Raw genomic sequence first — 12925 nt, 5'->3', positions numbered from 1 at the left:
CAAGAGCGTAGCCAGAACCATCACTCAAGCAATGCACATAACTAATGGAAAATAGAAGTCAACAAAATGATATTCTACCCACATAAAACAATCAACTACTGGAATTTGATAGACACATTGGGACTGGCTTGCAATTGCTGACACGGCATGCAGCCAAATCGCAATATTTTGTCAACGACATCGATGACAGTTGGACTGGAAACAGAGCTTGTCGAAAAGAAATGTTTGTGATTGACAGTGTGAAAAAGGATGAGGTATGCACCCATAATGCCAGCAATAAGTATGACAAAATGAAAATAATGTTACAGGTGGAGATTCAACAGGGCATATAGTAAGAGAACTTCATTAAATGACAATGCTTGAAATTGACATACAAGTTAACACGTGGACATGCTTACTTAAGATGTAACTGCTGTAGATTGATTAACAAGATGGAGCTATTGTCTCCATCATCTTCAAGGTTAATGCCAAGTTTGAACAAGTCAAAATTTGAAGCTACTGAAAAGCACCATGGCACACTCGGATAACTTGACGCTACGGGTGATACAACCTTCAGTTCCCTGCCCTGCTCGTAGTCAAAATATAAGCGGCCCATATATTCTGCTAGGCTCACCAGAGCACCTACAATGGAGATTGAAAAGTGTACATGAAGGGACGAAACCAATAAAGAAGCCTGCAGTAGAAGTAAAAAATGTAAAGTCAGAACATAACTTAAAACCATCAGTTCAGCCTAGCTACATAAGTCAATGACAAATACAATTTCTTAGAGCACATTCCCTTGTAAAGCAATTATACATATGAGCAGAGAAAATTGAACTTGTCCAGATTTTTTGGGTTAGCCTTCCATGCAGAAAAGGGGAAAAAACAAACAACAATTTGATTTAGTGACATTAATCTTGCACTTAAATAATAATAGAAGACAAATAGGCCGTTGAACTTATTACCGACTCCACTCCTACTACCTCAAGAAGCTATTTCAATTACGGAGCAGCTGCTCTTCATCCCTCAAAAATCCTTGCACACACTAAGTCTGAACTTAAAACAAAGGAACACTCGCATGAAATGAAATGGCAGAGTATTTTTACCGAATTTTAAATACAAAGGAACAATAGTCTTCAGTGTTTTCTATACATTAGAGCACGTGAAAAGTTAGAACTGGGAATCAAGAAAAGTTACAAGACAATAAGGTAACAAACCAAATTTGGAATTTTCTATACGACAAACTATAAGTTCATGCCACACTGGTGATTTCAAGAGATAGAAATCCCCCTATCTAATATTCTCTGAGAGAAGCATTACGCAATAATAGAGGTGAAAAATACAATTATCAGAAGCGATAGAAAGAGAGAACTCCATAAGAGATTAGGCACACAAATGCTAGCATAACTTTTAATCAAGGGCCATCAAATAGTTAATCTCTCCACAAGATATGCAGGTGTGACAATCTGGTCCAACTATCTATGGAGTCATCTGCTCTCACAGACTTATTTTTGTCAGGTACTGATACGTGCCACTTACAAATGTGCCTGAACCAACTTCTAACTTCTTCACCATGTTGATATTTTATTCAATAAGAGATAATATTCATTAAAGGACGCCAACAGCGTGGCGCCCATAATAGAAAGACATTAGGAGGCGACACCAACATACAAAATGAGGCTACTGCAACTTTATCCATCTATAAAACAAAGAAAGCTCAAACGTTGAGCTAAATACAGAACATAAGTTCAAATATCCAACTTCAAAAAGTGAGGTTTGAATATAAGATGGGTGCTTCACATCCAACTACACCACCAACTCATAATCGGCTTCTAACTTCAAGAATCCCAACCACAATTTGCACCATGAACTTAGCACTCATCTAAAGATCAATGAAAGACCTTAGAAAAAACCAACCCATTTCTGGCACTTCAGGGAGAATAAAGTAAAGTGCAAAAAAACATACACGCAATACTTAAATTATGCAAGATGATGCAATGATATAATAGTTACCTCTAGTTGCTTTAATATCAGTTCATCTGGGATGAGGCAACAGGCAAATGCCACAGAAGTAGAAAATTTCTCAACAACTGATAATCCATGAGGTATATTGGGTAGCAACAAGGTTATCTGCACATCAGGTTCAGTCCTCAACCAGTCAAGCATTAACCAACATGCATGGAAAGAATGAAGTACTGAACAACAGAAAAGCTGACCTGAAAATCAGTCATGCTTGCTTCATACTGATCATATAGATCGCTGAACTGCAGTGCATCCAGAATATCACCAGCATTATCCAAATATAGCAAATCACTTAAATCTCCTCTATCAGATGCAAACGAAGTCATATCCAAGTTAGAAGACAGTCGTAGATAGCTCGACTGCATAACCTGTATCTCACACACCATGAGGAAGAAAAGAAATTGTTCAAGGGTGCATGGTTGGCTATATTTTGATAACAAAGCAGGAAGATAACCATCTAAGCTTCTACTCAACCATAACGTTCAAGGAAGAAATAGTAGTGTTTTATAACGCATAAAGAGGGAATATAGGACAGCAAGGCAGCAACTCGCATTTACATGAGGAGGCAGTAGCCCATTTCCAAAGGAAGGCTACAAAAGAAAGTGTCATGCTCTGGGAGAATACCACCAAATTATGAGAGGAATTATTCTCCAGCTGATTAACCCATGAATTTTTCACCCTTCTTCCCCAAGATACAACACAAATCCCAATCAATATTACAGGGCCTTTGAGATAAAAACACATATACAGAGCCAAGAGAAACATCAAAGGATAAATTATAAACTGACTTCTGGCTGCTACAACAAAAATGAGTGTGGACATTATACTACATAACAAGATCGGAGTGTGAAAAGTAATACAAATAACTTCTACTTCTAAACCCCAGGAAACCACAAATGAAACAAAGTAATACACAGTAGTACTTAATTACTTAACATCTTGTTAGTATCACATTATTATTAGAAGATCAGGACTACGGAAAGTTCAATGACTTGCACAACCTTTATTGTCACTAAAAGTTCTGGAACACGGAAAGTTAAATACTTCAGTGACTCCCCTGACCTTATTTACTTCGACTTATTCTTCATCGCGGAAAATTCAATGACTCGCATTTTCTGAGTTTCATTTCAGATTTTATGACTCGAACTAATTATTGTCTCTACCCAAAAAAGATTAATCATTTAACATTAAGGTTCATTTAAAAGGGGTTATTTAAGTAATTTGTCTTAGTATAATTGATGTCAGTGGAATGCCTGAAAGCATTTGCTCCAAAACCCCTATATCCTGTCAACCTTGTAGACTTATGCTTGTGTAACTTCTTAGCTAACAACAACAACAACAACAACAACAACAACAACAACAACAACAACAACAACAACATCAGAGCCTTAATCCCAAAATGATTTGGGGTCGGCTGACATGAATCATCCTTTAGAACCGTCCATAGGTGAACAACAACAACATCAGAGCCTTAATCCCAAAATGATTTGGGGTCGGCTGACATGAATCATCCTTTCGAACCGTCCATAGGTGAACGCACACCTCAAAAAGCGAATAGAAAAGGGAAAATGAAAACAAAAGGGGGAGCGAAAATGTAATGGAAAGTCAAGGTTAACTTAGGGGTTTTAAAATCGAATTCCTGATTTCTTTTATAAAAACTTAAAATTTAAATCGAGAGAAAAGATTAAAACGATTTTGAAAACCGAAATAGAATTAAGGATCCGGAATGCCTTAAAAGTAAACCAAGTTAAATATATAAGAAAGTGGTCGGCAAAAAAGTGTAATAAAGGAGAGAAGAACAAATAATTTAATTTTTTTAAATTAAATAAAAACACTAAATATGTCAAAAAAAATATCAAATACTAGAAATCAACATGTATCCTTTCCCTTCATTGTGCCCTCTCCGTCACCATACTCTCCTCAAGCCCCAGAAATCTCATATCGTGCTCTATCACTCTTAACCATGTCTGTCTCGGTCTTCCTCTACCTCTAGGGACCTTTTCTGTTCTCCAAGTCTCCGGCCTCCTAACCAAAAGCGTCCATAGGTCTCCTTCTCACATGGCCAAACCATCTTAGTCGGTTTTCCATAATCTTGTCCTCTATTGGCGCCACTTTTACCTTTTCCCTAATCACCTCATTCCTTAATCGATCTTTCCTTGTATGTCCGCACATCCATCTCAACATACGCATCTCCGCCACACTCATCTTTTGAATGTGACAATGTTTCACGGCCCAACACTCGGAACCGTAAAGTAAGGCAGGCCTAATTGTCATGCGATAAAATTTTCCCTTTAATCTTTGGGGCATATCTTTATCGCATAAAAACCCCGAAGCACTCTTCCATTTCAACCATCCCGCTTTAATTCTGTGAGCCACATCTCCGTCTAACTCCCCATCTTTTTGAATAATAGATCCTAGATATCTGAAGAAATCTGACCCCTCAACAACATTCCCATCAAAAATAATACTCCCCGCCTCTGTCGATCTCAACCCCGCCACTTTAGTGAACGGACACCTCAAATACTCAGTCTTACTCCTGCTCAGCCTAAACCCACGAGTCTCTAAAGTCTGCCTCCACAATTCCAACTTTCTCTCCAGCCCCTCTTTCGTCTCATCAATCAACACAATATCATCACCAAACATCATACACCAAGGGATGTCGTCCTGAATATCCCTCGTCAACTCATCCATAACTATGGCAAAGAGAAAAGGACTAAGTGCGGAACCTTGATGCACCCCGATGGTAATGGGAAAAATAATTAAAATGACTACCAAGTTGTCCAAAACCCAGAGGGAGTTTCTTCTACACGTCAACAATGCCATGTCCAATACTTGAGTTCAGATTATAATATGGTTGGTAGTCAAGTGCGAAATTCTAACCTGCAACTAACTTTTGCTCTCTTTATAGACAAGATAACTCAAAATAGCTTAAGAGCTTAATCTTCTCTCCCCTTTTGTATATGGGCACGCCCCCTTGGTGATCTTTAAACAATATTCCCTCTAATTCTTAACATTGCCCCATTTATATTTTCGGCCGATTCTTAGAATTGCTCCTATTCTATTTTGAGCAAGTTAGTGGCAAAATTGAACAGTGTGATGGTGAGACCCAACATCCACTCACACCTAATTACATTCCTTAATATTTACAATTTTCAACGAATCGGAGAGAATATACTCTAGTATTTGGAAAAAGAAAAAAAGACTCCAGGACATTTTCTTGATATATAGCACTTTAATATAAATTGTTAGAAATGGGAAATATTCTTAGGCCATACTCGTTTCACTTGTCTTGTGCTGAGCTTGTTACTATCTTGTGAGAGTGTTTGGACACAGGTGAACTGAACTTGGATTAAACATTTTCAATCAAGTGAGAATGCAAACAAATGGCCTTAATTGCATTATCAGCACAGGAGAGAAGAAATTTAGAGACTAGGAAAATATTTTGTAAACAAAAAGGCTAAAGGCAGTAAACAAGAAAGGCCAGCCCAGATATGAAAGGAAATAAGGTTGCAAAAGTCAGACAAAACTCCACACCACCAATACCAAACCCTTCGTCCCACATTGAAGTACGGCAGTATGCAAATATAAATTGTCAATGAAACCATCAATTTCAGGTGGTAAAGCAGATAAAATATAGGAATAATGAAAAAAAAAAAAAAAAAAAAAAAAGATAGCCCCAAAACAAAAAAGAAAAAAAAAGGAGAAAAGGGAATGTGAATAAAAATGATGAGAATAATTATAAGAAAAACTCACAGAAAGGAACAAATAGGAGACGCTCTCACGAAAGGATAAAAATTACTGAGGAAAAAAAAAAAACAAAAAATGTTCGACTATCAAAGATGCCGGTTCAGATCTGATATCCAATGTCAGATATACAATCTCCAATCCAATATTTCAGTTATCCAAACAAATTTCAGATTAGGAACGGGTATAATTGGATATTCTTATTTCAGCATTTTATTGACTAAATAAGATGAAAAGTCCTCATCTACATCCTCTTGTATGACAATTATTTTGCCTCCATCCTCTATTGAGTACTACTAAAAATTTTAGACCAACTTCCATTCATATTATATGGTTCTTAAATTTTTAACTCACTCTTAGGTTTTTGGCTCTTATAAATCAATCATTAAGTTCAACAACTTTGTTTAGCGAAACTTTAAAAAAAAAAAAAAGGAGGTGAGGGAGAGGGAAGGATACAAAATTCCTTGTTTGGTTAACAAATAGGATATGAGAGAAATGGAGGCTCTCCCCTCCCTTTCCCTCCTATTCTTGTATCCAAACACATCCTTTACAATAGACAAATTGTAAGGTAATAGGGAACTATGTTACAATTGCAACAAACCTATTTTTGGATCGGATATACAAAAATTTCTTGATTAATATCCATAACCTATCCAAATATACAAAAAAGATAGGTTGAATGAATACCGGATCCGAAATTAATTTCTGAGCGGAAATTCAAAATTTTGGATAGATGTTGAGAATAATCTACGTCGCGCAGTCCTTGTACTAGCATGGCATGACTTAAAGCAATTACTGAAGTTTTTTAATTCAAAATTTAGTCGGTACAAGTGTATTAGTATTACCATACTGCATTCTTCAGAATTCTTGCTAATCCAAGGAAGATGTACTGAGATGTCGATAAAAGTAACCGTCCAAATTACTCTCTGCTTCCCTGATAAAAGAGACCTGTAGCAAAACATCAAGAAAGTATCAAACACATAACATCAATAGAGATTTTCATTTAAAAAATGTCATTCACCATCACCAAAAAATATGCAACTATGTCTACATATAAAATCCCAACAATGACGAAAAAGATGCAGAAAATAAAGGTCACCACTAAACAGCATACTAGCATGATACAAATAATAGACAATTAGCTTTGTGTGCACCATGTATGTATTTTATTGTTCTATCTTCACTATCATCACGATGAATGAAACACGCCAGAATTAATCATATTAAACTTTGGTGCAGGGCATGATCACGGAATCAGTAGTCTTGACCTGATTGATATGTGGTCGCAGTAACCTTCATGACCTTGAACAGTGATAACTCGGAAACTATGAGATGTCGTGACTGATAATCTGATATTTAATACTATGCCCCAATCCCTCTCCCCCCGTGAAAAGAAAAATAAAAAATAAAAAATTGAACCTCTTGAACCAAATTAGTCTGAAACCTTTACACTTATTCCACGACGCAGGTAATGGCATCCCTTATTTCATCAGGGTCAACAAATAATAAACTAGTTATTACAATAGAAAGGTTGCATATGTCCATCCTCCCTTCTGCTTTCAAAAAACCAATCAAGCAAACATATGTCAAGTTGCCTACAACTTGGATTTTTGTTTGTTCCCTTGTGCTGCAAATGCTTACAAGAAGTCCTGAAAATTGAAATATGTTGTCCATAGAGGATCCTCGTACAGTCAGATGGAGTTGGTTCAAACTTCCCAAACATCATTCACTCATCATAGCAAATGCTTCAAAGGATTCCTCACTAAAACTAAACTATGTTGTTCTTTTTCGCAAGTAAGATATAATATTAATTAACGGACACCAAGGGGATGACGCCCATGTACGAAAGATATCATAGATGTGGCGCCCATCTACAAACACAAACAATGGGGGTGACGGCCATATATACAAAAAGACACCCTAAATGTGACCTCCATGTACACAATGAGAGATGGATAATTAGGCTCTCAAACTATCATGGGTAGTCTTATCTAAACTATGTCAGAGGAATCATACTACAGTCAAATGAACTTGGTTCGAACTTACAAACATCATTCACGTATTATAGGATCATCATAAGGAAACAAACCCATTTCATGTAATTGTGTTCTGTATCAGATCTTTAGCTGTCTTCAGAGTTTCAGTCACCTCATACAGTCATACTGAATATCCTAAAGCATTTACCAAGTACAAAGTGCACAAATAATAAAGTCTCAGAGTCAAGTCATTTAGTCATTTGCACTCACTCTGTTTTACATAGTAGTCGAGACTTGTCATCTTGAATACCGTTCAATGAAAAAAGGACCTGCCAAAAAGTAAGTAGCAACATCACTATTCAGATCCGGAACACTTTACAGTGAAGATGCTGGAACACCTAGCATGGTAAGAAAATATTAATGAAAATCGAATTGTGTACCCGCTCATGGAGAGATTTGTGAGACGTCAGGACAGTGTAAAACTCCATTAATTGAAGGAGAAACTCCAGATCAAAGTAAATTTCAGTAGGCTGAACTGTAACCTGCTCAATTCAAGTACACAATAACCAGTTACCAAGACTGTTTGGGGTTTACGCATTTTAGATACAATGATTACACTACTCAAATACCTTGAGTACCAGGTCAGCAACATCACTCTTCATAGAAAGATCAATGTCAATGTTTGCTGAAGGTTTTTCACTAATTAATACATCTTCGTTACCAAGTTCCTGCATATTCACAAAGGGATCTCAATGCAACTATGAAGAGATTGGGAGATGAACATTTGATCTGAAGACAGATTTTTACCAGTTTAACAACAACAACAACATCAGAGCCTTAATCCCAAAATGATTTGGGGTCGGCTGACATGAATCATCATTTAGAACCGTCCAGCACTAGAGACTCTTCCAACAGAACTCTACTTTTTCCCTTCTTTTTTAACAAGTACTAGAGAAGTACATTGCAGGGATACCAAGGGGATAACAAAAGAATTAAACAATGTGTTCTATAAATTTTCAAGCACCCATCTTATTGAGAATTTAGCATAGAAAACACAAACAACCAGAACCAGCTGCACTGTGTAACAACTACTTGTATAAAAAACATGTCCTTTATTGGACTATAGTAAACAAAAATACACAAACCTTTTTAGTACGCAAGATTGCTATCTGCTTAGACGAATGAAGAACTTCAGCATAGCCCACCTTGACAGTGACAGAAGTTGACTCCTCCCATACATTGCACTTGAATTCAACAGAGCTGCAATTTAATTCAGCTATCTCTAGACCCCGATTCCTGATTCAAGAACTTTACATCAGAAGGGTTTGTCAAAAAAAAAAGTAGGATTGGATTAAAAAGAAATTTACTACTCAAAGTTTCAGATTAAATGCACCATTGGTGCAATTAGACTTCAATAGTTCAATGACACCATAGCACCAATCAAAACCAGTTTAAAACAGTAAGAGATGAGTAAATTTACAATGACACTAATCAATTTTACTTCATCAGAAAATAAGTCCATGCCTGAGATAGACCTCACCTAGAATGTTTGTATTGTTTAGGCCCTAGCCATCAGGTTAAACTGAACTTTTGGCTTAGATGGTCCTTCCCCAGATTCTACCATGTGTGGCTTATTAGAAGTGATGTTTACATGCATCTATAAACTTGTTACGCTTTTGTGTTCCTTCTTTACCATGCGCAAGAAAGATATCAATCGAGAAATCAACCCGTTGACACATAGAAATACGACAAAAGTAGGAATGCTGAATGCCAGATATAAACTTAGGATTTTGAAGGAATCAAGTTTTTAGTTTTTTTTTTCCAAGCCAAGGGTATGCAAAATAGTAAATGGAAATGTTTAGGGAGAAAAATACTCTGGAGAGTTTTGTGTGGTGCGATAATAAATTACGGAAATCAAATAGTTTGATTCTAACATTACAAAAATATTTAGGGCCACCATATGACAACTTTAAGCACACCAGGATATAGTCAGAGTCGTTTGACTAGAGAGAAGATTCACGAATCGACACATATTTCTCTCTCTCCTACCTCTTTCAGGGTATTTTAGTATTGATCACAACAAACCTTTTTATTCTGCTATTGCAATAAGCTACAGAGCAAACATATCATAAAGAGAATGCAAGCACCTCAAGCATGTAAAGGATAGTTAACTTCCATACCCATTCTTCATTAATAATGACATCTGAAAGATTTGGAAGTTCACTGCAAATATTAGTGTCGTACTGTTAGCAGCAACACCAACAGAGGGCACAGGCTGGAACTTTGTAGCTTCACAAATATCCTTCACGAGAAGGAAAAAACAATTTCAAAAGTTTTGAAGCCACCATTCCCAGATATCAGCAAATCAAATTTTAAATTATACAAAGAAGATGAATATGTACCTTTATCACTTCATCAGAGACCACTCCAGAAAACTGACTAGAGTCATCTGTTCCTCCAGCACCCAGAACACCACGAGAGAGCCAATTTAGCCATCCACGTGCTTTACCTGAAGTAGCCTCATCATTTGCTAATTTCTCACTAGTAGCAGAGCCAAATTCTACCACCTCACGTGATATAGGTTGAATGGAAACCTAAAAATAACCAGGGCAAAAAAAAAATGAAGGGACGACGATGAACCTCACAAGGAACAAAACAGAAAGCAATGAGACATAACAAAGATCCTTAAGCAACAGTTGTATTACCTCCAATTCTTGTTCAGCTATAAATCGAAATTGTAGGATATCATCAATATCGGAATCCTTCTCCATATTCTCAAGCTCGAGCAAAACATCTTGATCTACTTGCTGGCATGGATACATGAGACATGAGCATTCAATTTAAAATAACCCTTCTCCATATATTATGCTATCATCGATCAAATATTTAGTTTAAAAGAGATAAGATGACAACTAAGAGTAATCAAAATGTATTGACTTGGGAAAATCCGATTACCAGATAACATTTTTTGTTCAACATGGTCCCTCAGACACTCTGTTTTATCAGTTCTACTTTGATTCCTTTCTGTTTTACTGGGCTAATGATTGGACAACATTATATTTAACCAGGGTCGAGAGATACTGACATGCTTAGTACCTTATACAGAAGCACAGAGAACTAAATCAGTTATTAATTTTTCTACATCGCTTGATGAGTAAAACTTTCCATTTTCAATGGAGCCAGCTGCCAAGGGATCAATATTTTTTAGCTTTGGAATATTATGAAATAAATAGATCACTAAATAATTTGCATCTGTGCTTCTTATATTGTGAAGTACTAGGCAGTCCATATAATTCTCAATGCAAATTAATGAGGCTAAACCCAAATATATATCCGTGATCATCATGCATCGCCCCATTTCCCATTCCAGAATTTCACACACATGAAGTGTGATATCACATAGGCCTACGGATGCAGTCACAGAGCTTCAATCTTCTAATGTGCTCACCAGCACAGCTAAACAAAATACTTGATATTATAGCTTCTGCAAATCCCCACATTTCTGGCACTTTTAAAAACTTGCTACTCATTGTGATGCCGCCAACTGCCCTTGGCCTACCTCCTCCAGCACCCTAACTAAATGAGAATACATTAGATCTATGCCATCATATATATACTCAGCCAACATTCCTGTGGAATTATGTTTTTCTTCTCACACCACTCCAACTGTAACAAGAAGCCAGTATACCTTCCACTACCTCAGCAGTCAGCACCTTAAAACATTACCTTACTGGACTTTCTAAGTAATATTCAAATCCCAATTTCTAAGCTTCAAGAGTATAGATTGGGGGACTTCTTTTATTGGCTTAAGAAAACTCTCTCTCTCTCTCCCCACCCACTATCTTTTCTACACCCACCATCTTCTTTTGCCTCCCTTCCTACAACCTTTCCTCCCCAGTCCCCACTTACCACCTCTTTTCCAAAACAACCTCCATTTGCGTCTCCCTCGAGTAAATCTCCCAAAAACTGCGTCTCCCCCCCTTGCGCCTCCTCAGCCGCGCCTCCCTCCAACTGTATAACCTTTGTGATGTCCTTACCCAGTGCAACCTTCTCCTTCACACAAACCACGTAACAATCTCTCAAATCTCTTTTGCAGAATGAGCCTTCCTAAATCTCCTCTTTCGTTGATCATGAGCTTTAGCTTCCTCACATTTCGGATTTCCAAAGACAACACCTAGAGCCGAACTCCATCCCAGATTCCCTGACTACAGGAGTAGGTTTGTTAAGTTGGAGTGGTGACTCTGGTAAGCTGTGAGTTGTGGCTTGTGAGTAGGTGGGTTGGTGAGTAATTTGTTAAGGAGTAGGATTACAATACTTGCTTTAAGTTAGCTATAGTTTAATTGATTCCCCCATTTGTCCTTGGTTTCTCATATAATGTTACCACCTAAATCAAACTCAAAAGAGAAGTGGGAAAATCACTCCGTTTTGGAAGGAATAGTAGATATCGGCATTGACACCGCACTACAATCGAGTTACAAAGGTTATGGAATTAGTCAGACAGCATTATGAGACGACATCAACAGCATTGATTGTACAATAACCAAGATCAGGCTACAATGATCCGTTCTGAGGCCAAGTCTCAACCCAGTATATATAATCATGCTTGTGATTGTTACACGTTGACCATCTACGAAAAGCCTTTCATTAAGAATGCATAGAATTCTTGAAATAAGAAAAAATACTGCAGCGAAGCAAGGAAAGAAGAAAGAATATGAAGAACGGCTAGAGAAGCGTCAACGCAAAAAGGTGGGAAATAATATCACCTGGTCACTTTGGAGGAAATTCAATTTAACCTTGTATAGATTCACATATTTGCGACGACAGTCTCTGAGATTCAAAAAGTAGGCTCAGTACAAATAATTTCATTAAGCTATAGTTGAATGGCTATGCACAAATAAATGTCTTACTCTCAAAATCACACCACCATAACATGAAAACAATGCAGAGACATTCGAAGTTACATGGATAAAATAGTCAGGCATACCTAACTTAATGATGTAGGTTGAATCCCATTAAATTGGGTGCAACTAAAGGGTAAACAATTCTCACAGCGGATCAGACATTTGCACTTTTCAGTTCGAAAAAAAAAAAGATATCTTGATCAGTAGCATCTCACTACAGATAGTCAGATAAATTGTAGGCATCAGACATCTGCTCTTGAAAGGTTGCCAGATGGCACTAGCAGCTACTGACATTACTATGGA

General features: G+C 37.1%; 1 protein-coding gene across 5 annotated transcripts in view; it reads right to left on the bottom strand.

The window, feature by feature from the left end:
- The window catches only part of LOC141587330 (intermembrane lipid transfer protein VPS13-like), a 41455-nt gene that overhangs the window by 14938 nt on the left and 13592 nt on the right, over positions 1-12925 (bottom strand). For all 5 annotated transcript variants that reach the window (XR_012519751.1, XM_074408786.1, XM_074408788.1 and 2 more), the window contains 12 exons: positions 12485-12548; positions 10427-10528; positions 10124-10315; positions 9902-10023; positions 8867-9017; positions 8351-8449; positions 8162-8263; positions 7992-8050; positions 6591-6693; positions 2196-2369; positions 1993-2109; positions 399-673 (listed from right to left, as the gene is read on the bottom strand). Coding sequence is in view for 4 of the 5 variants with exons in the window: in XM_074408786.1 (XP_074264887.1) it covers positions 399-673; positions 1993-2109; positions 2196-2369; positions 6591-6693; positions 7992-8050; positions 8162-8263; positions 8351-8449; positions 8867-9017; positions 9902-10023; positions 10124-10315; positions 10427-10528; positions 12485-12548 (1560 nt within the window). In the remaining variant the exon portion in view is untranslated. The remainder of the gene's footprint in view (positions 1-398; positions 674-1992; positions 2110-2195; positions 2370-6590; positions 6694-7991; positions 8051-8161; positions 8264-8350; positions 8450-8866; positions 9018-9901; positions 10024-10123; positions 10316-10426; positions 10529-12484; positions 12549-12925) is intronic.

This window comes from Silene latifolia, chromosome 6 (genome assembly GCF_048544455.1).
Source record: "Silene latifolia isolate original U9 population chromosome 6, ASM4854445v1, whole genome shotgun sequence".
Lineage (NCBI taxonomy): Eukaryota > Viridiplantae > Streptophyta > Magnoliopsida > Caryophyllales > Caryophyllaceae > Silene > Silene latifolia.
This window is presented reverse-complemented; position numbering and strand designations above follow the sequence as displayed.